This window comes from Lontra canadensis, unplaced genomic scaffold (assembly GCF_010015895.1).
Source record: "Lontra canadensis isolate GAN:19392208 unplaced genomic scaffold, GSC_riverotter_1.0 scaffold27, whole genome shotgun sequence".
Lineage (NCBI taxonomy): Eukaryota > Metazoa > Chordata > Mammalia > Carnivora > Mustelidae > Lontra > Lontra canadensis.
The window spans coordinates 5,789,921-5,815,453 of record NW_022631021.1 but is presented as its reverse complement, the minus strand read 5'-3'; the positions used below and the strand labels follow the sequence as shown (position 1 = coordinate 5,815,453).

The 25,533-nt window shown below is 40.8% G+C and overlaps 2 protein-coding genes across 5 annotated transcripts in view; one reads left to right on the top strand and one right to left on the bottom strand.

The window, feature by feature from the left end:
* SMAP1 (small ArfGAP 1) overlaps positions 1-1,758 on the top strand; it is a 185,645-nt gene extending 183,887 nt beyond the window's left edge. For all 4 annotated transcript variants that reach the window (XM_032864421.1, XM_032864422.1, XM_032864423.1 and 1 more), the window contains one exon: positions 800-1,758. In XM_032864421.1, coding sequence (XP_032720312.1) covers positions 800-934 — 135 coding nt within the window. In that variant the 3' untranslated portion in view covers positions 935-1,758. The remainder of the gene's footprint in view (positions 1-799) is intronic.
* A 366-nt stretch (positions 1,759-2,124) lies between these two features.
* The window catches only part of B3GAT2 (beta-1,3-glucuronyltransferase 2), a 73,041-nt gene continuing 49,632 nt past the window's right edge, over positions 2,125-25,533 (bottom strand). The window contains exons 3-4 of the mRNA XM_032864425.1: positions 2,410-2,558; positions 2,125-2,324 (exon numbers count right to left, since the gene is read on the bottom strand). Coding sequence (XP_032720316.1) covers positions 2,238-2,324; positions 2,410-2,558 — 236 coding nt within the window. The 3' untranslated portion in view covers positions 2,125-2,237. The remainder of the gene's footprint in view (positions 2,325-2,409; positions 2,559-25,533) is intronic.

Genomic DNA, 25,533 nt, shown 5'->3' with positions numbered 1-25,533 from the left:
ACATTCCAACACCAAGCATAGATTTTGAATCCACTCTGTGCTTTGTGATAAATCTTACCTTTCCTTTACTTATCATCAATCTTAGAAGGGAGAAGGTTAGGATGCTTCTATACATATATGATTCCAGTCTGGAATAAAAATACAGGTAATCTTACACCTTATATAATGAAAATTAATTTTAGATGTTTAGTGGTTAACTGAACTAAAGAAAAGTTATGCTTTATGATCTTTTTTAATATTTAGAAAATAGAACCATTTAACATTTTAATGAAGACAATAATAAGTGTCATACACAACGTATAATTTTGGAATATTTTACTTTCTAAAATTTCCCCAATCCTTACCGTTAAAGCACGACATGCTGGTAGAGTTGAAAGTTAGGATAGTGGACTCAGATACAAATTCAAAGATTGCTTTGCTACTTTTTTTTTTTCAATTTGAGGTTAATCTTTGGCGGACAAAAAAAATGAAGTCTTGAAAATGAATAAATAGAATATAATTGAGATCATTTTATGGACAGTATTAAAAAAGGTGGAAGGAAATGAACAGGAAGGGAACAAAGTAGCTTTCTCTAGGGAAATATTGTTTGGTAGTCTGCTTTTACTCCTGTGCTTTGACTAATTTTCACATTGATGAAAAATACTTACATTTGCTATTAAACTTCATTATCTGATAAATTAATCTCAAATAAAGGCAGCTTCTAATACAACAGGGTAACTTAAAAATGTCTAACTATGGCTAAAGAAACAAGAATTAAAAGTGAAGTAAGCCTCTTAAAATAAGATTTTATGTTTCACAGATGAATCAGCAAATGGCCGGCATGAGTATCAGTAGTGCGACCCCAACAGTGGGTTTCGGCCAGCCCCCCAACACAACAGCAGGATGGTCTGGAAGCTCATCGGGTCAGACTCTCAGCACACAGCTGTGGAAATGAAAACTGCAATGCAAGTTTCATCCAGAACTACCACCTGACATTCCTTGCTAAAACGCATCTAGTTCCCGTTTATTCATGTACATATATTTTTTTTCTTTTTCCCCATTTGTTCATATTAAGAATTATCTGACTGACCGTGTTGGTCTGTACTGATTAAAATTTGATGTGAAAGCAGGTTGAGAAACCATTTTATGTCAAGGGCAGCTTAGCTCCTTTCCCATGATTTCATAGACCACATTATTTGAGAAGCTGCTCAGTCAACTTGCGTAATCAGTTTTACTCTCAATAAAATGATAGCTCTAATGTCTGCATATAAGGGAAGTAGTTATCATGTTAGTAATACCTCTAACAGTATAAACCCCACCCCCAAATTAGCTAGTAATCCTGTAGGAAGGTACTGTATGATCGAACATTTAATCATATAAATAGAATGTAAATGTATCACTGAGCACTGTTTTCTAGTGTATCAAAATTCTTTTATTTCATCATTCACTTCACTGTGCTGTTGTTATGATGTGCTTAACAGGGAACGTGGTTAGTGAAAGGAAGATAAACCTGGATGTTACTACAAAACTTAGTTTAACAAATGTTTAAAGAACTCAAATTTTATCTGCCTCTCTTGTAATTTGGAGCTCTTCTTATGTACATAGTGCTAATAACACGAAGACCTTTCTCTGCACTATATGCAAACAGGGTAACTAAACAAAGCCACTTTCAATCCTTGAAGGTATATCCAGGTTTATGACAGTAATTGTGTTTACATCTTATGGTGCCTAGTATTGACAAAATGTTATATCCCTATATTAAACAGATGAATCCATAGACCTTTTTATTTTTGTGGGTTTTATTTCCTACAGTGTATACTGCCACCAACCTTACAGAACGTAACATTGCAAAGTGAGGAATTGGGAACATTTAGTTGACAAAAATGCCTGTTACTTGTTTCTAAAACCTGCTAAGTTCTACCAATTATAAGGCCAAATGGGAAAAAAAAAAAACGTACATCAGGTACTCAGAATGGTATCCCACAGTGGCACTAGCTGTACTGTACAAAGAACCAGTTCAGTTGTAGGGAAGACATGCAGGACAAATGAAAACAAAAACATACACTTGCTGCCACCCCATCAGCTGTGTGAACTGACCAGCTCTGCTGAAACAGATGCCTTGTCAGATGTCTGTCAGAAGCCAACATGGGCTGTCGTCCTGAAGCCAAGCGAACAATACCTGAACGTTCTGCAGCCTGACCTCTGGGCTCCTCTCCCATGTCCACTAGCCGGCAAACTGCACCAGCTGCTGCTTCAGTTTATACCTCAATTTTCACTGTGTCCAGGCGGTACTTCGGCTCGTTGGCTAGGTTAACCTTCTCTGTCCGAGTGTGCCACACGAGAACCTGGAGGGGAGGGAAATCTTTTGGGTAGCCACACTTCTTAACGCTGACACTCAACAAGGTCAAGCAGCACAAGTGAAATGAATACCTTGGTGCAGTTACTTGCTTTTGGTTCCAGTTCTTCAACTGTTGTTATCTGTTTTAGAAAATCAGATTCTTGCATCCCTGGCTGGGATCCACGACGCTTAAATACGGCTTTTGGATTGGACAAGATGACTTGAAGACTTACAGCAAATCCTTTGTGAAAAGTTTAAAAAAAAAAAAAAGTTTAAAATAAAATACTGGTGTACTTCTCTTTTTTCTTTAAAAATTCGGACACATCAAAATTTTTTTTAAATGCCAAGTATGTGCCAGGTCTTGGTTCACGAAGTTGAATTAGGAGCATTACACGTGTGACAGTCTCAAAAGGAAAACCAGTCATTACAATGTAGTACCTTCAGGGCCATGACAAAGGTGTATGTGCGGGGTGGGAGCAGGGACAACATCTACCGTAAAATACAAAGTCTAGGCTGTTGCTAATCAGCTGCTCGTTCACAGAGGACATCACGCCCCGACACTCGGCTCTCTGGGAATTAAGAACTACATGTAGTTGAAGAGCACACAGACTTACCTAACTGTCCTCTGGGTGTGAGTGTGCCCACCGAGGTCTCCTGCCTGTTCTTTAACGTTTTTATGTGTGCTCTTATCTGAACCAGTGCCGCTGTGATTTGTGATTTACTTTAAATTTAGAAGACTGGGGAATAGAAGTCAGGTAGGAAATGAAAAGTATATAGTCATTTCGTTTAAATTTCCAGTTTGGTTCAACCTGACAAGGGTGGGGGGGGTTGGAAATCAGTGCAGGAGATATCAGTCCCATTTGATAAATTTGGTTTGGGGGCTTAGTTTCTTTAAGGAAACAAATGACTGTCAATTTCTTTCAATGGTTTAGTCATAAAAATTATTACTATTTATATCTGTAGTTTAATAAACCCTGTTTTAAAGGCTTAGCCATTAAACACTCTACAAGCTATCTAAGTAAGCAACTGCTACAAACTTTGTAGTTGTTCTGAAAGTCTGAAGCCCTAGACCTCTGCTGCTGAGGACTAAGCAGACACTCTAAAGTAAGACACCTTCCCAGAATTAGCTGTGAGGACCAATCCCCAGGAGCACTTCTTAGCAACATTTTGCCCTCTTCATTAACTGAGTTGATTTGTGTGGTGGTGTTGTTGTTGTTTTCCCCAAAAGTATAGTTAACTAAGTACCAAATGATACCAGGCAGTAATTAGGGAGTTGTGAGAAAACCACAACCAGCATTCTCATCACCTCTCCACCTGCCAGACTGGGCCAGTCCCACATCTAGGCCCTGCCTCCTCTACAGGAACACCTCCCGTGAAGCCACCTACAAACACATCACATGCTGAGTGACACATAATAAAGCCTTAACCTAAGGACTGGCCGCCCCAGTATCCTCCACAAATCCTGGGTGGAAGCAGCACATCCTAGCAGAAGGAACATTAAATCTGGAATTAGAAGCCTTTTGTTTTTGCCTGGATCCTTGTACTTGGGACATGGGTCAAGTCACTTAAACTTTCTCGATCCTGAAACTTCCCCATTTCCTCATCTGCAAGAGGTGTGACACCTTTTCAGCTCACTGTAAAATTAGTGAATGGAAAGACCCCCACTAACCACAAAGCATTGTTCAACACAGTATATAAATAAAAACACCATTATAAATATCATGAAGGGCAGGTGGCTTACGGCTGGACAATGGTTGATGATAGGAAAAGGGCCTGTGAAAGTGGTGGCAGAATCAGGCCACCTGCATGCATCTCTCACCCCTGGGCTAACAAGTCTGAAGCCTTCCTCAGACAGCTAAAACAGCCACAGACCTCTTCAGCAAAAAGCCAAAGGTTCAAATTCACACATAAAAAGTGACTTTTCTAATAGGTGAACTTTGACTTTAGTGTCCTATCATGCCTTCTTCTTTTTCTCTAGATGAGGACTGCCCTCAATCACTCAAGATTCAGGTATATTTTTCACGTGGCTTCAAGGTACTATTTCCCCATTCTTACTAAAAAACAAAACCCAAAAATGTAGAGAAGTCTGTCAGAAAATGCTACGAACCCACTTTGATTCTCTTCATTTTCCCTTGTCTTTAACACATTCATCATGGTGACCACTGAATGTGTATTTTCTTGCTCTCCTTGGTTCAGGAACAACCTTCTGTTTCTTACAAGCAAACTTACAAAGCACAGTGTACAACTTCCACAAGCAAAGCCGACGGCTGGTCCTTTCCCGGCCTCACTGGAGCAAAGGGTGCACCTGGCAGGCCAGCACCCTGGAAAGAGATGGTAGTGGGTGGCTCACCACAGTAACAAAGTGGTTTTCTGTTTTCTCACACACAAGGGGGAGGTGGGCAATTCAGATGCTCTTCAGTCTTCTGCCCCCTTTGCTGTGCCCCTGCTCAATGAGCGCTTCAAAGGAAGCAGGTCACAGCCAGCATGTAGGAACCACACACTAACTAGGCCCAAACTCTGGGTTGCCTTTCAGGGAATCATCTGACCTGCTATGAAACCGAGGGAATTAGAGAGTTCTCCTTCTAAAAGCAGCACAAAGACTTTCTAGCTCCTTAAACCACTGCTTCCAACCCAAGATGGATATTTTGGGTTTTCTTAATTTCCAAGTACTTATGCCTCAAGTATTATATGTACCCTTTTTACTAGTGAAATTAATTTAGCTTTAAGGATATTGGCAGTAGTTTTTGAGATACTAGGAGCCTTACAAAAATCATGGGAGTAGGATTCTCTGTCCTACGGATGTATAAAAAATAAAATGCAAATTAAAACTGGTTACCCAATCTTAGCACAGGACTTCCTGACTTCAGGTGAGGTAGAGATAGGGTGGAGATAACTGTCTCTTACGTATGTTTGTATACCTATGTGTGTATATGTATGCATGTGTATGCACATAAATATATGGATGTATGTAATAAATTCATGTTACACATACTCGATATAAACATAACCTAACATACATGTATTTTCTAGTACCTAGCAACATAAAATTCAAAATACCTGAGCTACAAAAATTAGCACATGCACAAATAAACTGGAAAATACAACCCCATAATGAAAACAGTCAACAGAAATCAGTAGAATCAGTCAACAGAAATAATACAGAACAAAGATATTAAAACATAAATAAACCTCATGTGTTCAAAAAGGTAGAGGAAAGATTGAGCATGCTAAGGAGATACAGAAGATAGAAAAAAGACCCAAAAGTATCCCATTGTTGTAAAAAATATACTGGCTGGTATTATCAGCGGATAAGACATTGAAGAATGAAAGACTAGTAAACCTGAAGACATAGCAACCAAAACTACCAAAGGTGTGTCATCTTTTCTGTGACACACAAGTCACAGAAACCGAATGAAAGGTGGAAATGGGATAGAAAATAAAAATTCAAGAAATAACAGAAAACTTACGAATTTGATCAATAAGGATATATAAGATTTAACCAACTTGACCTGACATTTTCGGGCACTCCATCTAACAAAACAATACACAATATTCTCAAGTACAAATGGACCATTGTCAAAACAGGCCATAGTCTGGGTCATAAATTAAATCTCAATAAATTTAAAAGAACTCAAATCATACAAAGTGTTTCTTTGACCACAATGGAATTCAAATAGAAATCAATGATACGACGAGATCTGGAAAATCTCCAAATATTTGGATACCAAACAATGTAATTCTAAATAAGTTAGGATATAAGGAGAAATCAAAAGAGAAATGAAAAAAGTGGTTAACTGAATGAAAACAAAAACAAGAATGTGGGATGCATCTAAAACAGTACTGAAGGGGTGCCTAGGTGGCTCTGTCCGTTGAGCATCTGACTCTTGATTCTGGCTCAGGTCGTGAGCTCCAAATCTTGCTGGATTCAATTGGTTGGATTCATGACATTCCATCATGACTGAGGTTTATTCCAAAACTGCAATATTGGTTTAACATTTCAAAATCAATCAGTATAATTCACCAAGTTAGACTTAAAAAGAAAAAAATTATAATAGATGGAGAAAATGAATTTGACAAAATCCAATATCAAGGTAAGATTTTGTAAAAGCTACTCAGCAAACTAATAAAAGAACTTCCTCAACTTGATAAAGGGCATCTACAAAATACCTATGGCCGATAGTATATATGCTTCATGGTGAAAAACAGTGTTAATCCCTTGAAGACTGGAATGAGGCAAGGTTGTCTGCTCTCAATTTTTATTCAACAGTGTACTGGAGGTCCTAGTCATTGCAATAAGGAAAAAACAAATACCAGACAAATGGGAAAGGAAAAAGCAAGTCCAGCAAATCTCTTCCTCCTTCCAGCCCTAGTTAAAAGCATCAGTAGTGCTTACCAGTACCTTCTATTGTGTATCAGTCTCACCCCTATATACTTGTCCCACCAGAATATTCTCTTTTCTAACTACACATAACCTAATCTCAAGCAAGACTGTTAAAAGCCAAAACTTTTCCTAATTCCCAAAGGATAGATTTTGGCAACAATACCAGTCTGGTCACAAGAAAGATACTAATGATATTTTTGTCCTGACAGCCACTCTGGATAATGGTATTAGAATGCTGGTCTCCTGACACGCTTCCACTACTGGCATTAAGTATCAGGTAATTTCAGAAGTCGGTCTCTACTCACTTGAAATTAAAAAAAAAAAAATTCCAAATTAAAACATATACATGTACATGTAGGGGCGCCTGGGTGGCTCAGTTGGTCAAGTGTCTGCCTTTGGCTCACATCATGATCTCAGGGTCGTGGGACTGAGCCCTGCAACTAGGCTCCCTGCTTCGTGGGGGAGTCTGTTTCTCCCTCTGCCCCTACCCCTCTCCTGAGCAGAAGCTCACTTGCTCTCTTCCTTCTCAAATAAATAAAATCTTAAAAACATATATATACACATATATATATGTATGTACATATATATATATGTATATATATATATACACACACATATATATACGTATATATATACACATATATATATACACACATAAATTGTCTCAGGGAATTGTCTTAGAAAGAAAGATGTGTGTGTGGCACTTCTCTCTTCTGTAATTCTTTCTGAGGTGATCCACTCTCAGCTCTTCCTAGCAGAGCACATCTGGTCTTTCAGAGAAAGTGAGAGAGAGTGTATGTGTGTGTGAGAGAGAGAGAGAGAGAGAGAGTGTGTGTGTGTGTGTGTGAATCTTCCTTATCTACCCACCCCTTTATTGAGATATAATTCTTAGATACGGAAAGGATGGGGTTAAGTGGCTTTTATTATATTCATAACTCTGGGCACCTTTTAAAACTCTTCTTTCTCTACTGAATGGTCTTGGCACCCCTGGCAAAAATCAACTGACCATAATATAAGAGTTTATTTGTGCTCTGTCATTTCCATTCTATTCATTCATATGCTTATTCATATGCCAGTGCCATACTATTACTGTAGCTTTATATACTAAGTTTTCAGATCAGGAAGTTTAAGTCTTCCAACTTTGTTCTTTTTCAAAGTTGTTTTGGCTATTTTGAGTCCCTTCCTTTCCCATATGAATTTTTTTTTTAAAGATTTTATTTATTTATTTGACAGAGAGATCACAAGTAGGCAGAGAGGCAAGCAGAGAAAGAGAGGAGGAAGCAGGCTCCCTGCTGAGCAGAGACCCCCCCCCCCCCGATGCGGGGTTCGATTCCAGGACCCTGGGATCATGACCTGAGCCGAAGGCAGAGGCTTTAACCCACTGAGCCACCCAGGTGCCCCTCCCATATGAATTTTAAGGTAACTTTGAAAATTTCTGCAAAAAGGGCAGCCAGAATCTTGATAGGAATTACCTTGAATCTATAGATTAATTTGGGGAATATTGCCATTTGAGTAATACATCTTCTAACCCATAACAATGTCTCCTAATCCAGGAACAGAAGATGTCTATTTGTTTAGTTCTTTAATTTCTCTGAATAACATTTTATAGTTTCTACTTAACAAGTCTGATACTTTTTTTGTTAAATTTATTACTAAGTATTTCATTGTTTCTGACACTGTTGTAAATAAAACTGTCTTAAGTTTCATTTTTCAGACTGCTCATTGCCAATGTATAGAAACACAACTGATTTCTTGGGTTGATCTTGTATCTGGCAACCTTGATGAATTTATTTACTAGCATGAATAATTGTGATTTTTTTTTAAAGTAGGCTCCAATACAGGACTTTAACTTATAATCCTGAGATCAAGAGTTGGACATTGAACCAACTGAGCCACCCAGGCATACCCCTTCCCTCCTTTTTTTTTTTTTTTTAAGATTTTATTTATTTATTTGACAGAGATCACAAGTAGGCAGAGAAGCAGGCGTGGGGTGGGGGGAAGCAGGCTCCCCGCTGAGCAGAGAACCCGATGCGGGGTTCGATCCCAGGACCCTGGGATCATGACCTGAGCTGAAGGCAGAGGCTTTAACCCACTGAGCCACCCAGGCGCCCCATCTCCTCCTTTTTTTAAGTAGGCTCCATGCCCAGCGTGGAGTGGAACAAGTTGTGTATATATTCATGAGGATTTTCTATGTAAAAAAATCATGCTTTGATAACTGAAGATATTTTCTTTTATAACCTGGATATCTTTTGTTCCTTTTTCTCAACTAATTACCCTGGCAACAACCTACACTACAACAGTGAATACAACTCTGAAGAGAGGTTATCCTTGTCATGATCTTAGGGGAAAAGCTTTCATCTTCAGCTATTAAGTTGGTTTTTTTTTTTTTTCCATAGATGCCCTGTATCAGATAAAAGACATTCTTTACCATTCCCCATTTATCAATCTAGTGTTTTTATCAAGAAAAAATGTTGAATTCTGTCACATACTTTTCCTGCATCTATTGATTTGATCAGGTGGCACTTGTTGTTTGTTCTACTGATATGGTATATTACATTTACTGACTTTTGTATATGAACCAACCTTATACTGCAGGGTTAAATCCTACCTACTCATGATATATAATCCTTTTTATTGTATGTTGCTGGATTAACTCCACTAGTATTTTGTTTAGAATTTTTGCATCTATATTCACGAAGGATATTGGTCTATGGGTTTTTTTTTCTTATACCAGTTTTGGTATGAGGATAACAATGGCCTAATACAATTATTCAAACATGTTCTCTCCTTACCAATTTTTGGAAATGTTGTGAAGGATTGGTTTTAACTCTTCTTTAAATGTTTGTTGGAATTCACTAGCAAAACCATCTGTAACTGGGCTTTTCTCTATAGAAGTTTTGTTGATTATTAATTCAATCTATTTTTTATAGGTCTATTCATATCTTCTATTTCCTTTTGAGTCTGTTTTGTTTTCTTAAGTAATCCTCTATACCTACATCCAATATGGAACTTGAACTCACAGCCCTGAGATTAAGAGTTGCATGTTTCTACCAACTGAGCCAACCAGGTGCCCCCTTAATCAGTTTTAATAGTCTTTCCATTAATTTGTCCATGTCATCTACATTATCTAATTTGTTGGCATACAATTTTTCATGCTTTTCTCTTACAGTCTTTTTTAAATGGTAGTAATGCTCCTGTTTTCATTTATGATTTTAGTAATTTGAGGCTTGCCTCCTTCTCCCTGGGCAGTTTAAGTAAAAAGTTTGTCAATTTTCTTGATGTTTTTAAGAACAAACTTTTGGTTTTGCTGATTTCCTCTATTGCTTTTCTATTCCCTATTTCATTTATTTTAGCCAAATCTTCATTTTCTTCCACTTGTTATTTTGGGTTTAGTTTGCTCTTCTGCTTCTAGTCTCTTATGGTAAAAGATTAGGTTATTGGTTTCAGATCTTTCTTTTTAATAGAGGCATTTGTAAGTGTAAATTTTCCTCTAAGTACTGCTTTAGCTGCATTCCCTAAGCTTTAGTATGTTGTCTTTCCATTTTCATTCATCTAAAAATATTTTCCAATTTCCCTTGTGATATCTTCTTTGACCAAGTGGTTATGAGTATGCTGTTTAATTTCCATATGCTTTTAAATTTCAAACTCCTTTCTGGTAGTGATTTCTCATTTCATTCCAGCATGGCCCAAGAACACACTATGTATGCTTTCAACTATTTTAAATTTATTAAGACTTGTTTTATGGCCCAACATAAAAATTACTTCATAGTCCATCCTAGAGAATGTTCAATTGTGCATTTGAAAGGAATGCATATTCTCTTGTTGAGTAAAGTATTCTCTAGATGTCACAGGTCTTGTTGATTTATAGTACTTTTCAAGGCTTCTTAGTTCGTCTTCTAATTGTTCTGTTATTTAAAATGGAATACTGATGTTCGCAACTGTTATTGTTGAACTGTATTTTCCCTTCAGTGTGGTCATTTCTGCTTTATATATCTTAGGGCTCCATTGTAAGAAGCATATATATTTTCAACTGTTGTATCTTCGTAAGGGACTGACACTTTTATCATTATAAAATAACCTTTTTGTGTCTGGTAGCAATTCTGAAAGTCTATTTTGTCTGGTATTCATATAGTCACTCCAGCTCTTTTTTTGGTTCCTGTTTGCATGGCAAGTCTTTTTACATTCTTTTGCTTTCAACCTATTTCGATACAAAATGTTTTCCATGGAGAGCATTATACTTCCATCATGGTGCTTTTCGATTTGTTGGGTTTGTTTTTTTTAATCCATTGTGCCCATATGTGTTTTGACTGAATTGTTTGATCTATTTATATTTAATGGAATTACTGGTAAATTAAGATTTACATCTGCCAGTTTGCTGTTTGTTTCCTATATGTTTAATATCTTTTAATTCCTCTATTCCTCCACTACCATCTTATTTTGCATTAAAAGGATATTTATTAGTGTGTCATTTCTTCAGTTATCCTTTCTTGTATAATATTTTTTGAGTGACTTATTTAGCAGTTTCCCTGAAGATTATAATTAGCATCTTAACTTCTAACAGTTGAGCTTAAATCAATATCAATTTCAAGAGTACACAAAAGCTTTGCTCTTACCATAGTAGGCTCTAAGGGTGCCAGGGTGGCTCAGTTGGTTAAGCGTCTGCTTTGTCTCGGGTCATGATTCCAGAGTCCTGGGATCAAGTCCTGCATCGGGCTCCCAGCTCCATGGGGAGTCTGCTTCTCTCTCTGACCTTCTCCCTTCTCATGTTTTCTCTCTCTCCCAAATAAATAAATAAAATCTTTACAAAAATAGTAGGCTCCATTATTCCTCCTCACTTTGTGCTACTATCACAAAATTATGTCTATATTTTGTATCTCTCAACCCTGATTTCTAATTATTATTTATGCACTTGTCTTTTAAATCAAAAAGTGAGGGGGAAAAGAGAGGTAAAAATTACATTTGTACTCTTTTAAAAATTTATCTATACTTTACTTTTATTGGTACTCATATTTGTGTGGATCAGAGTTACTGTCTGGTATCCTTTCATTTCAGCCTGAAAGACTCCTTCAGTACTTCTTACAGGACATGTTTGCTAGTCATAAATTTTCTGGCATTTGTTTATCAGGAATATATTAATTTCTCCTTCATTTTTGAAGGATACTTATGCTAGATATAGCATTCTTGGTTGATAGTATTTGCAAAATTGATACACAAAAATTTGTTGCACTTCTATGCACTAGTAATGAATATCACAAAGAGAAATTAAGGAAACATTCCCATTGCCTCAGAAATAAAATATAAGGAAGATTTCAAACCTATAATAACCAAAATAGTACAGTATTTCATGAAATAGATACAGGGATAAATGAAACAGAAGAGCCCAGAAATAAACCCATGAATATATGATCAATTAATTTATGACAAAGGAGCCAAGACTATACAACAAGGATAGCACAGACTCTCCAATAAATGGTCTTGGGGAAACTGGACAACTACATGAAAAGAATGAAACTCAACCACTAACTTACACCATACACAAAAATTAACTCCAAACAGATTAAAGACTTGAATATTAAAACTGGAATCCATAAAACTCCTACACAAAAACATACATTGTAAGCTCCCTGATGGCAATCTTGGTGATGATTTTTTGGATCTAATACCAAAAGAAAAGGCAAAAAGAGCAAAAACAAATAAGTGCGACCACATCGAAATAAAAGAAAGCTTCAGCCCAGCAGAGGAAACTTTTTATTTTTTTGTGGAAAAAATAAAAAGAGAATGGGAGAAAATATTGGCAAATCATATTGCTAAGGGAGTTAACATCCAAAATATATAAAGAACTCCTATAACTAAAAAAAAAAAAAAAAAAAAACACAAAAAAACAGAACAATCTGATTTTAAAATGAGCAGAGGACCTGAATACACATTTTTCCAAAGAAGACGTACAGATGGCCAACAGAGACATGAAAAGATGCTCAACATCATTCACCATCAGGGAAATGGAAATCAAAACCACAATGAGATATCACCTCATGCATGTTAGAATGGCTAGAGTCAAAGAGACAAGAAATAAGTGTTGGCAAGGACATGGAGAAAAGCGGACCCATGCACACTGTGGGTAGGAACGCAAATTAGTGCAGCCACTAAGAAAAACAGTATGGAGATTCCCCCCAAAATTAAAAATACTATATGATACAGCAATACCACTTATGGGTATTTATAAAAGAAAATTAAAAAACTCAAAAAGATCTATGCACACACGGCCCTCTGCCCCATGTTCACTGTGATATTATTTACAATGGCCAATGCATAGAAGCAACCTAAATGTCCGCTGGTGGATGAATGGATAAGAAGATGTAGATATATACCCACTGGGATATTACTCAGCCATAAAAAGAAGGAAATCTTGGGGCCCCTGGGTGGCTCAGTGGGTTAGAACCTCTGCCTTTGGCTCAGGTCATGGTCTCAGGGTCCTGGGATCGAGCTCCGCCATCGGGCTCTCTGCTCCGCAGGGAGCCTGCTTCCCTCTCCCTCTCTGCCTGCCTTTCTGCCTGCTTGTAATCTCTGCCTGTCAAATAAATAAATAAAATCTTTAAAAAAAAAAAAAAAAGAAGGAAATCTTGCCTTTTGCAACAATGTGGATCAACCTTGAGTACATTAGGCTAAATGAAATAAGTCAGAGAAAGACAAATACCAAATTATCTCACTTATATGCAAAATCTAAAAAAGAAAAACTCACAGATCCAGGGAACAGACTAATGGTTGCCAGAAGGAGGCAGATAGAGGGTGATCTGAAGGTACCAAGTCTCAGTTACAAAATAAATAATTCCTGGGGATGGTGACTATAGTTAATACTATATTGTATATTTGGAAGTTAAAGAGAGCTGAACTTAGTCCTCATCACAAGAAAAACATTTTAACTATACATGGTGATGGATATTAACTAGACTTACTGTGGTGATCATTTTGCAATATAGACAAATGTTGTACACCTAAAACTAGTATGTTACATGTCAATTATATCTCAATTTAGGAGATGGAAATCTGCTACATAAGTACTGTTTTTCCATAATCGTATACCTTCCAGTCTTGGAATCTGTGAACTATCCACCTGAAAAACAGATGCATTGATAGTCGTGTTTCAGGAATCATTTTCACTATGCTTAAATCAGATATAGAAAGCAGAAAAGGAGGCTGTATAAAAGGAATGTGTCCTTTACTTAGTGACTATAGTGTCTAAATTGCCACTACTTCACCTAAATGTTCAGCTACAGATTTTCATGGCCCTAACCCTAAATACGCATGTGCCATGTGTGCTCCTATGGGGCAGGCAGAACTCTGGTCTTCCACATTTATTTCCAATTATACCTTCGAACGATTTTCTTCTAGTGCAGAAAAGGAATGAAAAAGCATGACCTGGCTGTTAAATGGATCTGTTAATCTGCTCCATAATACAGACTGAAACTTTATAAGCCTTATTTTTTTTTTTTTTTGGTCCAGTTTTTAAAACTTCTAAAAAGCCATTTAGCAGTCATTATTCTTTGTGGAAAAAATAAAACACTTTTCATTTCTAAGACCTATTCTTTATTTAATCTATAAACAATTCATTTGAATCTTTACTCTGAAAACAAACCATCACAGAAACCTAAATCTTCTAAGGAAACTGTCAGGATGCTGAATCAGGATGGAAAGAATCAAAGATAAATTAAGAAGCCTTAATTAACTGATACTAAAAATATCCACAATGGATTTTTTTTTGTAGGTTGGTGGCAGAGAACTAAGACACGCCTAAGACTGAAGTTCAGAAGGGGAAATGGGCCTGTTGGCTCAAAAGCCAAAAGGACTCTGATGAGACATGAAGTGTTGTCTGTGTTGAGAATGGCTCAGTCAACAAGGTTGACGGTGTCTGATGAACAATCACTGTCTCATGATTTGTTTTGCCTATGAGATTTTCTGCTTTTCCTTACCCATGAATACTACCAAATGTGCCCCTAAGCCACTCTATTCCAACCCAGAAAATACAGCAGAACCGGAGAAGAAGATATCTGTATTCCTATTCCTCAGACCCCAGCACATAGAAGTAAAATAATTTTTCAAATAACATAAAATAACGATGTAGCAAGAATATGGAGAAATTGGAACTCCTGTGCATTGCTGATGGGAATGTAAAATGATGCAGCCATGGTGGAAAAAAAGTATCGCAGTTCCTCAAAAACAAGCAAAAATCAAACATACAATACCATATGGTCCAGCAATTCTACTTCTAGGTGTACACTCAAAAGCACTCAGAGCAGTGGCTTACAGTTACTTGTATGCATGTGTTCGCAGCATTATTCACAATAGCCAAATGTCCACCAATGGGTCAATGGGTAAACAAAATGTGGTCTATATATACAATGAAATATTATTCAGCTTAAAAAAGGCATGAAATTCTGACACAAGCTACAACACGGACAAACCTTAACGACATCATGCTAAGTGAACTAAAAAGGACAAATAGTGCATAACTCCACTTACATGTGGTTCCTGAAACAGTCCAATTCATAGAGCTAGAAAGTGGACTCCAGGACTGGGGTGGAGGTGGGGCACTACTTCGTGTTTCATGGGTACAAAGTACAAGTTTGTGATGATGAAGAATTTATGGAGATGGAGAGTGGAGATCACTGCATGACAGTGTGAATGTACCTAATACTATCTCCTACTTAAAAATAGTTAAAATGGCAAATTCTATGTCAAGTATATTACACCACAATTTAAAAAGATTAAACTTGCCTTCCCGGTGAAAACTGTTTTTTAGATTGCTGGTGGTGCTTTTCTGTTGTTGTTATTTTAAAAACTCCTCTCCTATGCGCAAATTCTCTTCTTGCTTGGTCCATGGAAGTGTTTTCTATGGAAATTAATTTTACTGAACATTCTCAAACTTTTTCAGCAGCGGCTATCCTACCTCCAACCTCCACATGAGACTCAGTGGGTGGCAGGGCAAGAGGCCACAGCTACGAGCCCCCAGAAGAAATGGAAGAGTAGCGGCTAACCACCTACACGAGCCGTTCTTATTTCTAGCTTTATCTAGCTTTACCTTTATATCTAGCTTTATCATCACTTCAGACTTAAAAAAAAAAAAAAGGAAATTATGGACACCCTCCCCACTAGCAGCCACACCCAAGGATTATGGTTTAATTATCAGTGAAGAAGCCCACGTATAGATGTTCTCTCAAATTCTGATGTGTAGCCAGGTTGAGACCCACTGACTTAGACACTCCTTAGAGAGCTCTCTGGAGTAGAACTCAATGTTCAAAAAAATCTCACCATTTAGAAATAATGGCATGGGTGCCCTGGTGTCTCAGTCGGTTAAGCGTCTGACTTCGGCTCAGGTCATGATCCCAGGGTCTTGGGATCGAATCCTGCCTATGGCTACCAGTTCAGTGGGAAGTCTGCTTTTTCCTCATTTTGTGCCTTGCCCTCTCTCCCTCTCAAATGAATAAATAAAACTATTTTCTAAAAAGAGAAAGAATGGCAATTAGGGCTCAAAAGGAATAAGAAGCTGTAAAACTTTGAATTCTGATAACCCTTAAACCAGAAATAAAGACAAGTTAGAATTCAAGAATTCAGCAAACATTTGTTCAAGCTACTACTGTAAGCAGCCATGCCCAGGCAGGTAGAAGAGATGACGCCTCTCCCAGTGGAGCTCCCCGGCTCCACGAGCAGAGGAAGCCTGGGGCAGGCAGGAAACCCACGTGAGCACTACCCTGAGGACAAGTGCATGAGGGGAACATGTGGGAGCAGCTTCTATGTGCATGGAAAAATCAAGAAAAATTTCCCAGAAAAAGCTATCCATTTACTGAGTCTTGAAAAGGGACTAGGAATTAGTGAGGCAAACCTGGGAAGATAAGGTGACATTCCCTTTTCTGGAAGGCAGCGTGTGCCAGTCTGGATTACCCTGGGCCCAGGAGCAGGGGACAGTGCTTGGCTGACCCTGGTGGTGGGTCAAGGTGAAGTGATTTGAAATGAGGTGGACTCAAGTGCACAGCGTCTGGGGTTCGGTGATACAGCTTCTCAGGGGGCCCAAGAAGAGCGTCCGCTAAGTTCAGCTTCTGAAGCCAGTGCAGAGACTTGACCTCGCCAGCCCCCAGGTCAACCACGCATGGCAACGACCCTTAATTCTCATTTACACTAATACACTGTCTGCCTCTTCGACAGAGTCCAAATGAAAACTCTATCTCCAGACGCTCTCCCACAAGCTCTTAGGAAAGTCAAGGTGGTGACAAAGGACGTTTCTCCCCTCTTGTGACCCGATTAGAAAGTGTGAGAATCATTCTTTGAAATCCTTCCTCCACATGCCATCCATAATTATGAAATGATTTGTCATCTGGGAAATCATGAAAATGAACATAAATCTACTTCTCAACTTTCTAATGATCTGTTTTGGCTTTCTCTTATTGATCAGTCTCTTTTTGGAGTACTTAACCTAAAGCCAGGGACGGTGTTTATCTCCACATGCCATCCTGCACACAGAGTTTGGTCCCTGAATGATGATGAGCACAGGTCCACCAGCCAGGACAGACACAAAGTCCATCATGAGCCCAAAGCAATGAGTTCACATGCTCCTAGGTGTTACCGTCAGGAATGATCTGAAGCGGCTCTGTGTGGTGAGAATTCAAACACTGACAGAACAGCAGAAACTTCTGCAGAATCTGTTCTCCTTTCAACCTCACCACAACCCAGAGGGCAGGTGTTTGGACCCCTAATCTCTAGGTGGGGAACCTCGGCAAGCCCGGCCTGCTATGCCCCGGCGGAGCGTGGGTGGCAGCGATGCCCCTCCCCCACAGTCCATCTTCATCAGTGCTCCGGTCCCCACGGTCATCAGCCACACACAGCCCTGGGCCAATTCCCCCGGACAGGCCTATGAGTCATCTGAACGCAGGGGACAGGGGAACACAGACACAGTCTGATCTTGCTTCTTGGTGAAGAAACTCACCATTTAACAGAGCTGTTCCAAGTGCCCTGACCTTGATGTCGTATTCTGTGAGGAATTCCATTTCCCATTCTGCAGATGAAGGGCTCAGAGGCTCACTGATCAAGAACTTGGTCACTTGGCGGGCAGTGGGAGTGCCATCTCTGGAGACCCACTAACCTGAGCAGGGTCACCGTGTAACTTCGGACAAGTGACTTCGCCTGTCCACGCCTCCATTTCCTTGTATTTAAAGGAGGAGGAGAATACTAGCACCTCCCTTGCCAAACTGAGTGAAGACAGGACAAGAATGCACCCAGAGCACCAAAGACTGCCTGACGCCTGGGATACGAGCCTGATGCTTGGCGAGCGATAATCAGGAAGTCGGCTGGGCTTCCCAGAGAGAAGCGACAACTTCTCATTTTCAATGCTTTATTTGCTGAAATTCTGAGGGATGCCCCTCCACTCCACCAAGCCCTACTTGAACACAGCCGCCCCGCCCTCAGCTGCCCCGGACAAAGTCCCTTGGGGACTGGCACACAGACACGCAGGCGCTCCTCACCCCACATGCCCACCGTAACCCCGCACAGATGCGGTCCCTGTGGACAGAACGGAAGATGTCGACGAGGCCACCGAACACCTGCTGGTCTCCAGAATGTACCTCATTCTGGATTTGTTATCTAACAAATGGGCAACGGGCTGCCCTTGCCCCCAACACTCCGTCACCATCCCTGTGGCGTCTAAGTTCTCAGGACGGAATCACCATGCCCCTGCAGCTCTGCTTCCGTCCCAGGGAGCCCACACACCGCTCCAGTGACAGTCACGCCGCACCCACCTAAGGACAAGGTGCCACGATGGTCCCCAGACCCTGCACTGAACCATATGACACACTGTCACTCTACTGAGAACACTAATTTTATTTTCCTTACACAAAACAGTCACACATGGAAAACAACACATTTAATTTACAAATGGCCTCAAAGTGGCAGAACAAGGTTATTAACCCCTTTAAAAAAAAAAAAAAAGATTTGAGAGCAAGAAAGAAAGAGTAAGCGAGCGTGCACTAGTGAGTGCAAGTGGTGGGAAGGGCAGAGGCAGGGGGAGAGAATCCCTGCTGAGCAGGGAGCCCAGAAGCAGGGTTCAATCCCATGACTCTGAGATCATGACCCAAGTCAAAACCTAGATTGGGGGGGCACCTGGGTGGCTCAGTGGTTAAGCCTCTGACTTCAGCTCAGGTCATGATCTCAGGGTCATGATCTCAGGGTCCTGGGATAGAGTCCCACATCGGGCTCTCTGCTCTGCAGGGAGCCTGCTTCCTCCTCTCTCTCTCTCTCTCTCTGCTTGCCTCTCCGCCTACTTGTGATCTCTCTCTGTCAAATAAATAAAATCTTTAAAAAAAAAAAAAAAAAACCTAGATTGGGACGCTCCACCGACTGAGACACCCAGCTCCCATACCTCTCTTTCTTGCAGTAATTATATTCACGAGGCAAAGTAAAGTATTGCCAATTCTGGCTATGTTCATTTGGCTTTGTTGATCTGAACCCAGGCTGATGTTTACTACTATATTATCTACTGAGAAAGGTTTTTGCCAAGGAAATTAATCCAGACAAAATTCCTTCTCAACAAATATCTAGAGAAAGAAGGCCCTGTGTAACTGTGATTGGCTGAGAGCCCAAACTCCACAACCCTCCATAAGGACAGAACATGCACAATGAATCCAGAGCCTGGAAACTTGTCAAGCAATGGATTTTCTTTTTTCCCAATATGAAGATTCCTATTTTTATTACTATTTTCCTGTTTGTATTCAGCTGGCATTCTGGTTTACAGGATGTTCTAATTACCTGAATCACCATATACTTTTGCACGTAAGTTACAACTCAAAGTATAATTCAACAAATTATAATAAAACCAAAATTAAATTTAACATGTCCACTATCACCATATCATACAACATTGTTCAACTAGCTAAACTAAAAAATGTCACAAATCCGGGGTGCCTGAGTGGCTCAGTGGGTTAAAGCCTCTGCCTTCGGCTCAGGTCATGATCCCAGGGTCCTGGGATCGAGCCCCTCATCGGGCTCTCTGCTCAGCAGGGAGCCTGCTTCCTCCTCTCTCTGCCTGCCTCTCTGCCTACTTGTGATCTCTGTCTGTCAAATAAATAAATAAAATCTTAAAAAAAAGTCACAAATCCCCCTATACCCACAGAAATGAAGACAAATTTCTATTTCATCAATCAATCCTCATAGGCTTCCCCGAGCTTGCCTCTCCCCTGAGAGCTGCATATACCCTGCGGTTTGCTGTTCCTTGAACTCGCTCGGACCTGGGCCTGCACCTAAGGCAACCTTCCCATGCTGTGTCTTCCACAATGCCCTTGCCAAACTGTCCTCAGCAGCAGTTCTCTTTTCTCTTATATAAACCCAAAACTTCCCATTCATACCTCATTTTCTATGTCATGGGACAGGAAGTTACACATTTATCATAACTATTCTCTCTCTGCTAGATACCAACTACTTGGGGGCAGGGGCTATGTGTTCCCCACAGGCTCCATGCAGTCCCACGGTCAGCAGTGTCAGCGGGATTCAGTCCACGGTGCTCCTCCCGCCCCGTTAATATCCAGCAGACAGCCAGCCTCCAACAACCAGCATTGCCACCTTCCCGGGTCTCGGTTTCCTTAGTTACCTCACCTCATTATTAAGAATAAGAGGTGATTCTGCCAAAGTCAACTTGTCCATCTGAAGTCCCAGTCCCCCCAACCCCCTATTTCCTCTTCTTTGGGACTTCAACACATCTCTTTTTCTCACAAAACTTCAGCTTCTCTTCTTTTATTAAAGGAAAACAAAAAAACACTTCTCCTATGCCTTGAAACGGCTACCATCTCTCTTCCCTTCTCAACCCTGCCACGGTTCTTGAAAGAGTTGTTCCTGACCTTCCTGCCTCTTAGTGGTGTTCACATCCCCACCCCTGAGCACACTATTCATCCTACTTCCCCAGAGGTCTCTTCTAAAGCATCGATCTAAGTTTCATTTTAAAAAGGGCCCTTCGCATCTCTAGAGACTGTACTGGAAATGGGGATTAAGCCATAGGGATGCAGAAGATAGGTGCCAATAGAAAAAGTATAAATACAGTGGCCCACGTACAACCTCAATCCTTAGAATCAAAACCCATCAAAACTCATGCCACCTTTGAGTTGGACCTCAGAAATAATCCCCCTGTCTTTCTTGCACATAGCTCCCTGCAGCCCTTCCAGCTATTTACTTCCATGACATCCTCTGTGATCACTGTCCTGACCCAGTGGAACCTCCCCAGTCCTCTCATGGACTGAACACTCGCTTTCTCTTGCTCTACTGGAAATCCAACTTTCCTTGGAGGAGTCTGCCTCCTTCTTACTCCTCTTGAATTCAGGCCCTCCATTCTCGTATATCCCCTATTCCAGGAAACAGCCTAATTGCCAGCCATCTTAATGACACCATCTGGATGCCCGGCTCTCACACTCCCACACCCACTAAGCACCTTCCTCTTTCACATCCATGACACAAGGCAGACAGTAGTCAAATCCATGACCATCCATCCAACCACCTCTTGCCTCTGGTTGCTCTGCCCTTGGCCTGGGCCCTGCTCCCTTCCCTGGCCTCTCCCCCTGCAGCCACTTGAAATGACTGCATCCTGGGATGCCCTCCAGGGAGCTCAACTACTTCCAGAGCTTCAACACACCCATGTCCACAGGACTCCAGTCCCAAAAACTGAGAGTCCTCCTAGACTTCTCATCCATCTCATAATCCATAAATAAAATGATTTCATCACTTCACAATCACGTCTTATTTTTACAAGTCACGCAAACATCCATAGACAAAGCTGAAAGTGACCCTGAGACATCACCAATGTGTCCTCTGTTTTTGTGCAGGAAAGCACTAGTAAAACAGGGACATGGTAGACACCCTTCTTTAGGGTAGGAAAGCTATCCTTTTTGAGTCCGTGGTATATAAAAAAAAATTACCTGGTCTTTGTGCCTCATTCTTTTTTTTTTTCCCATTTTATTTCTTTTCAGTGTTCCAGCATTCATTGTTTGTGCACCACACCCAGTGCTCCATGCACTACGTACCCTCCATAATACCTGCCACCAGGCTCACCCAACCCCCCACTCCCCACCCCTCCCAAACCCTCAGTTTGTTTCTCAGAGTCCACAGTCTCTCATGGTTTGTCTCCCCCTCCAGTTTTCTCCAACTCACTTCTCCTCTCCTTCTCCTGATGTCCTCCATGTTATTCCTTATGCTCCACAAGTAAGTGAAACCATATGATAATTGACTCTCTCTGCTTGACTTATTTCACTCAGTATAATCTTCTCCAGTCCCATCCATGTTGATACAAAAGTTGGGTATTCATCCTTTCTGATGGAGACATAATACTCCATTGTATTTATGGACCATATCTTCTAGATATATACAGAACATTCCACCCTAAAACAACAGAATACTCATTCTTCTCGAGTGCACATCGAACTTTCTCCAGAATAAACCACATACTGGGTCACAAATCAGGGCTCAACTGATACCAAAAGACTGAGATTATTCCCTGCATATTCTCAGATCACAATGCTTTGAAACTGGAGCTCAATCACAAGAAAAAGTTTGGAAAGAATTTAAACACTTGGAAGCTAAAGACCACCTTGCTTAAGAATGTTTGGATCAACTAGGAAATCAAGGAAGAACAATTCATGGAAACCAATGAGAATGAAGACATTTTGGTCCAAAACCTATGGGATACTGCAAAGGCGGTCCTAACAGGGAAATACATAGCCATCCAAGCCTCCCTCAAAAAGGTGAAAAATCCAGAATACACCAACTCTCTTTACACCTTAAAGAACTGGAGAATCAACAACAAATTAAGCCAACCTCACACACAAGAAGGGAGATAATCAAGATTAGTGCAGAAATCAATGAGATAGACAGTAGAGATAAACTAGATAAAATAGAGATAGACTGATAAACCATTGGCCAAACTAATCCAAAAGAAAAGAGAGAGGACCCAAATTAATAAAATTATGAATGAAAAGGGAGAGATCATGACTAACACCGAGGAAATAGAAATAATCATCAGAAATTATTATCAACAGTTATATGCCAATAAGTTAAGCAACCTAGGCAAAATGGATGCATTCCTGGGAATGTATAAACTTCCAAAACTGAATCAGGAGGAAATTGACAACCCGAATAGACCAATATCTAGTAACGAGATTGAAGTAGTGATCAAAAACCTCCCAAAAAACAAGAGACCAGGACCTGACGGATTCCCTGGAGCATTCTACCAAAGATTCAAAGAAGAAATAATACCTATTCTCCTGAAGCTGTTTCAAAAGATATAAACAGAAGGAAAACTTTCAGACTCTTTGTATGAAGCCAGTATTACCCTGATCCCCAAACCAGGCAAAGACCCCACCAAAAAGAATTTCAGATAAATATCCCTGATGAATATGGATGCCAAGATTCTCAACAAGATCCTAGCTAATAGGATTCAGCAGTACACTAAAAAGATTATCCACCATGACCAGGTGGGACTTATTCCAGGGATGCAGTGGTGGCTCAACATTCTCAAATCAATCAATGTGATAGAACAAATCAATAACAGAAGAGGAAAGAACCACATGGTCCTCTCAATTGATGCAGAAAAAGCATTTGACAAGATACAGCGTTTGTTCCTGATTAAAACGATTCAAAGTATAGGGATAGAGGGAACATTCCTCAACTTTATAAAAGCGATCTATGAAAAACCTACAGCGAATATCATCCTCAATGGGGAAAAGCTGACAGCCTAGTTCTGGGCCAGGAGCTTTTATTGTAAAACCCTTAGCATTTCCTGAGGGATGGGAGTGACTTTGTTGTGCTAATGAGGTGGCTGCAGAGGGTCTCTGGAGAGCTCCAGAGTGGGGGCCAGTTCCTAGAAAAACCAAGCACAGGATTAGGGGGTCGGAACATGGGGCCATGTCTGACCATGCCGCAGGACCATGCCGACCTCTGGGGATAGAAGCTGGAGACTGAGTTCCATTGTGTGGCCACTGAGTCAATCAAATGTGCCTAATAAGGAAACTATCTAAAAACCCTGGAGGCAGAGGGTCAGTGGAACTTCCCACTCTGTGAACGCATTAATGCACTGGGAGGGGGCTAGAGCCTCATTTCGCAAGGAACAGCATAGCAGCTCTGCATCCTCTACCAGACCTCAGCCCACAGGTCTCTTCATGTCACTGGTCCTAATTTGCACCTTTTGTAAAAGGACTCTAATAATAAATAGAGCATTATCCTGAGTTTGTTTACTGTCCTGCTAGCAAATTGTCAAACCTGAGAGAAAAACAACAGATTTACAGCTAGTCAGGAGTGCAGTTGGCCTGGGACCCCCAAATTGTTGTTGATTAAGCAAAGGCAGTCGTGTCGGGACTGCCCGCTAACCTGTGGGGTCTGAGCTGACTCCAGGCAGTTAGGGCAGAGCTGAACAATGGTGCACCCTGCTGGGTTTTTACTGGAATGGAGGCCCTACTCTGGGCCGGGCACTCAACTGGGAACCCTATGGGACTGTCATTAAAGGAGCACAGAGCCCTGCCTGCCACCTCACACACAGTGAGAATTCAAAACAGGGATCTCAGCCTTAAGTTCTGAATTTGAACAAATCCACACCTCCCCGCGAGGCTCAAGATTATTTTAAGCTCAGTTCTTTCAAGCAATGGTTCTTATTGACACCTTCCTGGAAGTGGCCAAAAGCAGTCTGTCACTTGAAAATGACACCCTGACTTCCAAAGAGAGCTAAACTCTTTGTGTGGAGTGCCTTGCTGGCATCAGTCAGAGCTAGCGGGTCAGACGCCCGAGGGGTAGGAGCCGAAGCCCAAGGCTCGGGCCCACAGCAGGTGTTCCCAGGTCTTCCTGCCCTGTGGAGCAGGGTGGCCAGCAGCCAGGGCAGAAGCTGCCTGCGTGCTGCTTCCCCCGGCAGGGATGGCCGCCGCTGCGCTCCCTCCAGAGCCATGGTTTCACGGTTTCAGTAGTCATCATTCCTAAGTTTGGGTTGTTTTTTTTAGCTTTCGCCCAGTGTGACAATCTCTGCTTCTGCCATTAACACCCCTACACAGTAATTCCAGAACAGCGTTTCCTCATCTGAGAGCAAAGATCGCCCCTGCCGAGTCCAATATGGCAAAATAAAGATGGACACAGAGTCAAACTCCCTGAATGGCGTCAAACACTACAGTTCCGAGGTCTGATACTCAAATCAGCTTCGAGTGACAGGCGAGGCTGTGACTTCACAGAAATCCAGGCAGGACAGACCACGACGGGCTTCCAGTGAAGGGGCTCGCCACCCCCACAGCAAAACCGTTGTGGAAATGTGCCCTGATGGTGAGGCGTCAAGTCTCTTCCTCAGCTCATGGGAATCCAGGAGAGGCCCAGGCTCCAGCGTGGTCCTCTCACTCCTCTCCCACAGACCGTTTCCTGAGCAGCTGCCCTGACCGTCCAGAAGCCAGCACAAAACTGGCCTTCTGGCTTCTCTCTCCCCTTCTAGACACTGTGAGTGCATGTAACTTAAAAATGAAGTGGGAAGTACCGTTTATATGTGAAGGTCTGTGAGGTCTTGCCCCGCTTCCCACTCAGAATACGTGAATCTTGCGTGAAATGTAAACAAAGCTGTGACTTTTTAAGTTTTAGGAGGAGAACAAACTCCCTCCAAATCAGAATCATCACCTGATCAACCAAATCACTCTCACTTAAAGGCTTCCAAATATACTAATAATTTACTGAACACTAATTTGCAAAAGCAAGTGCATGTGTGAAGAAAATAATTTAGTGTGGCAAAACCTATTTTCTTAGAGACAGAAATTACATTCCTATTTTGAAACAGGGATAATTAAGAAATAGG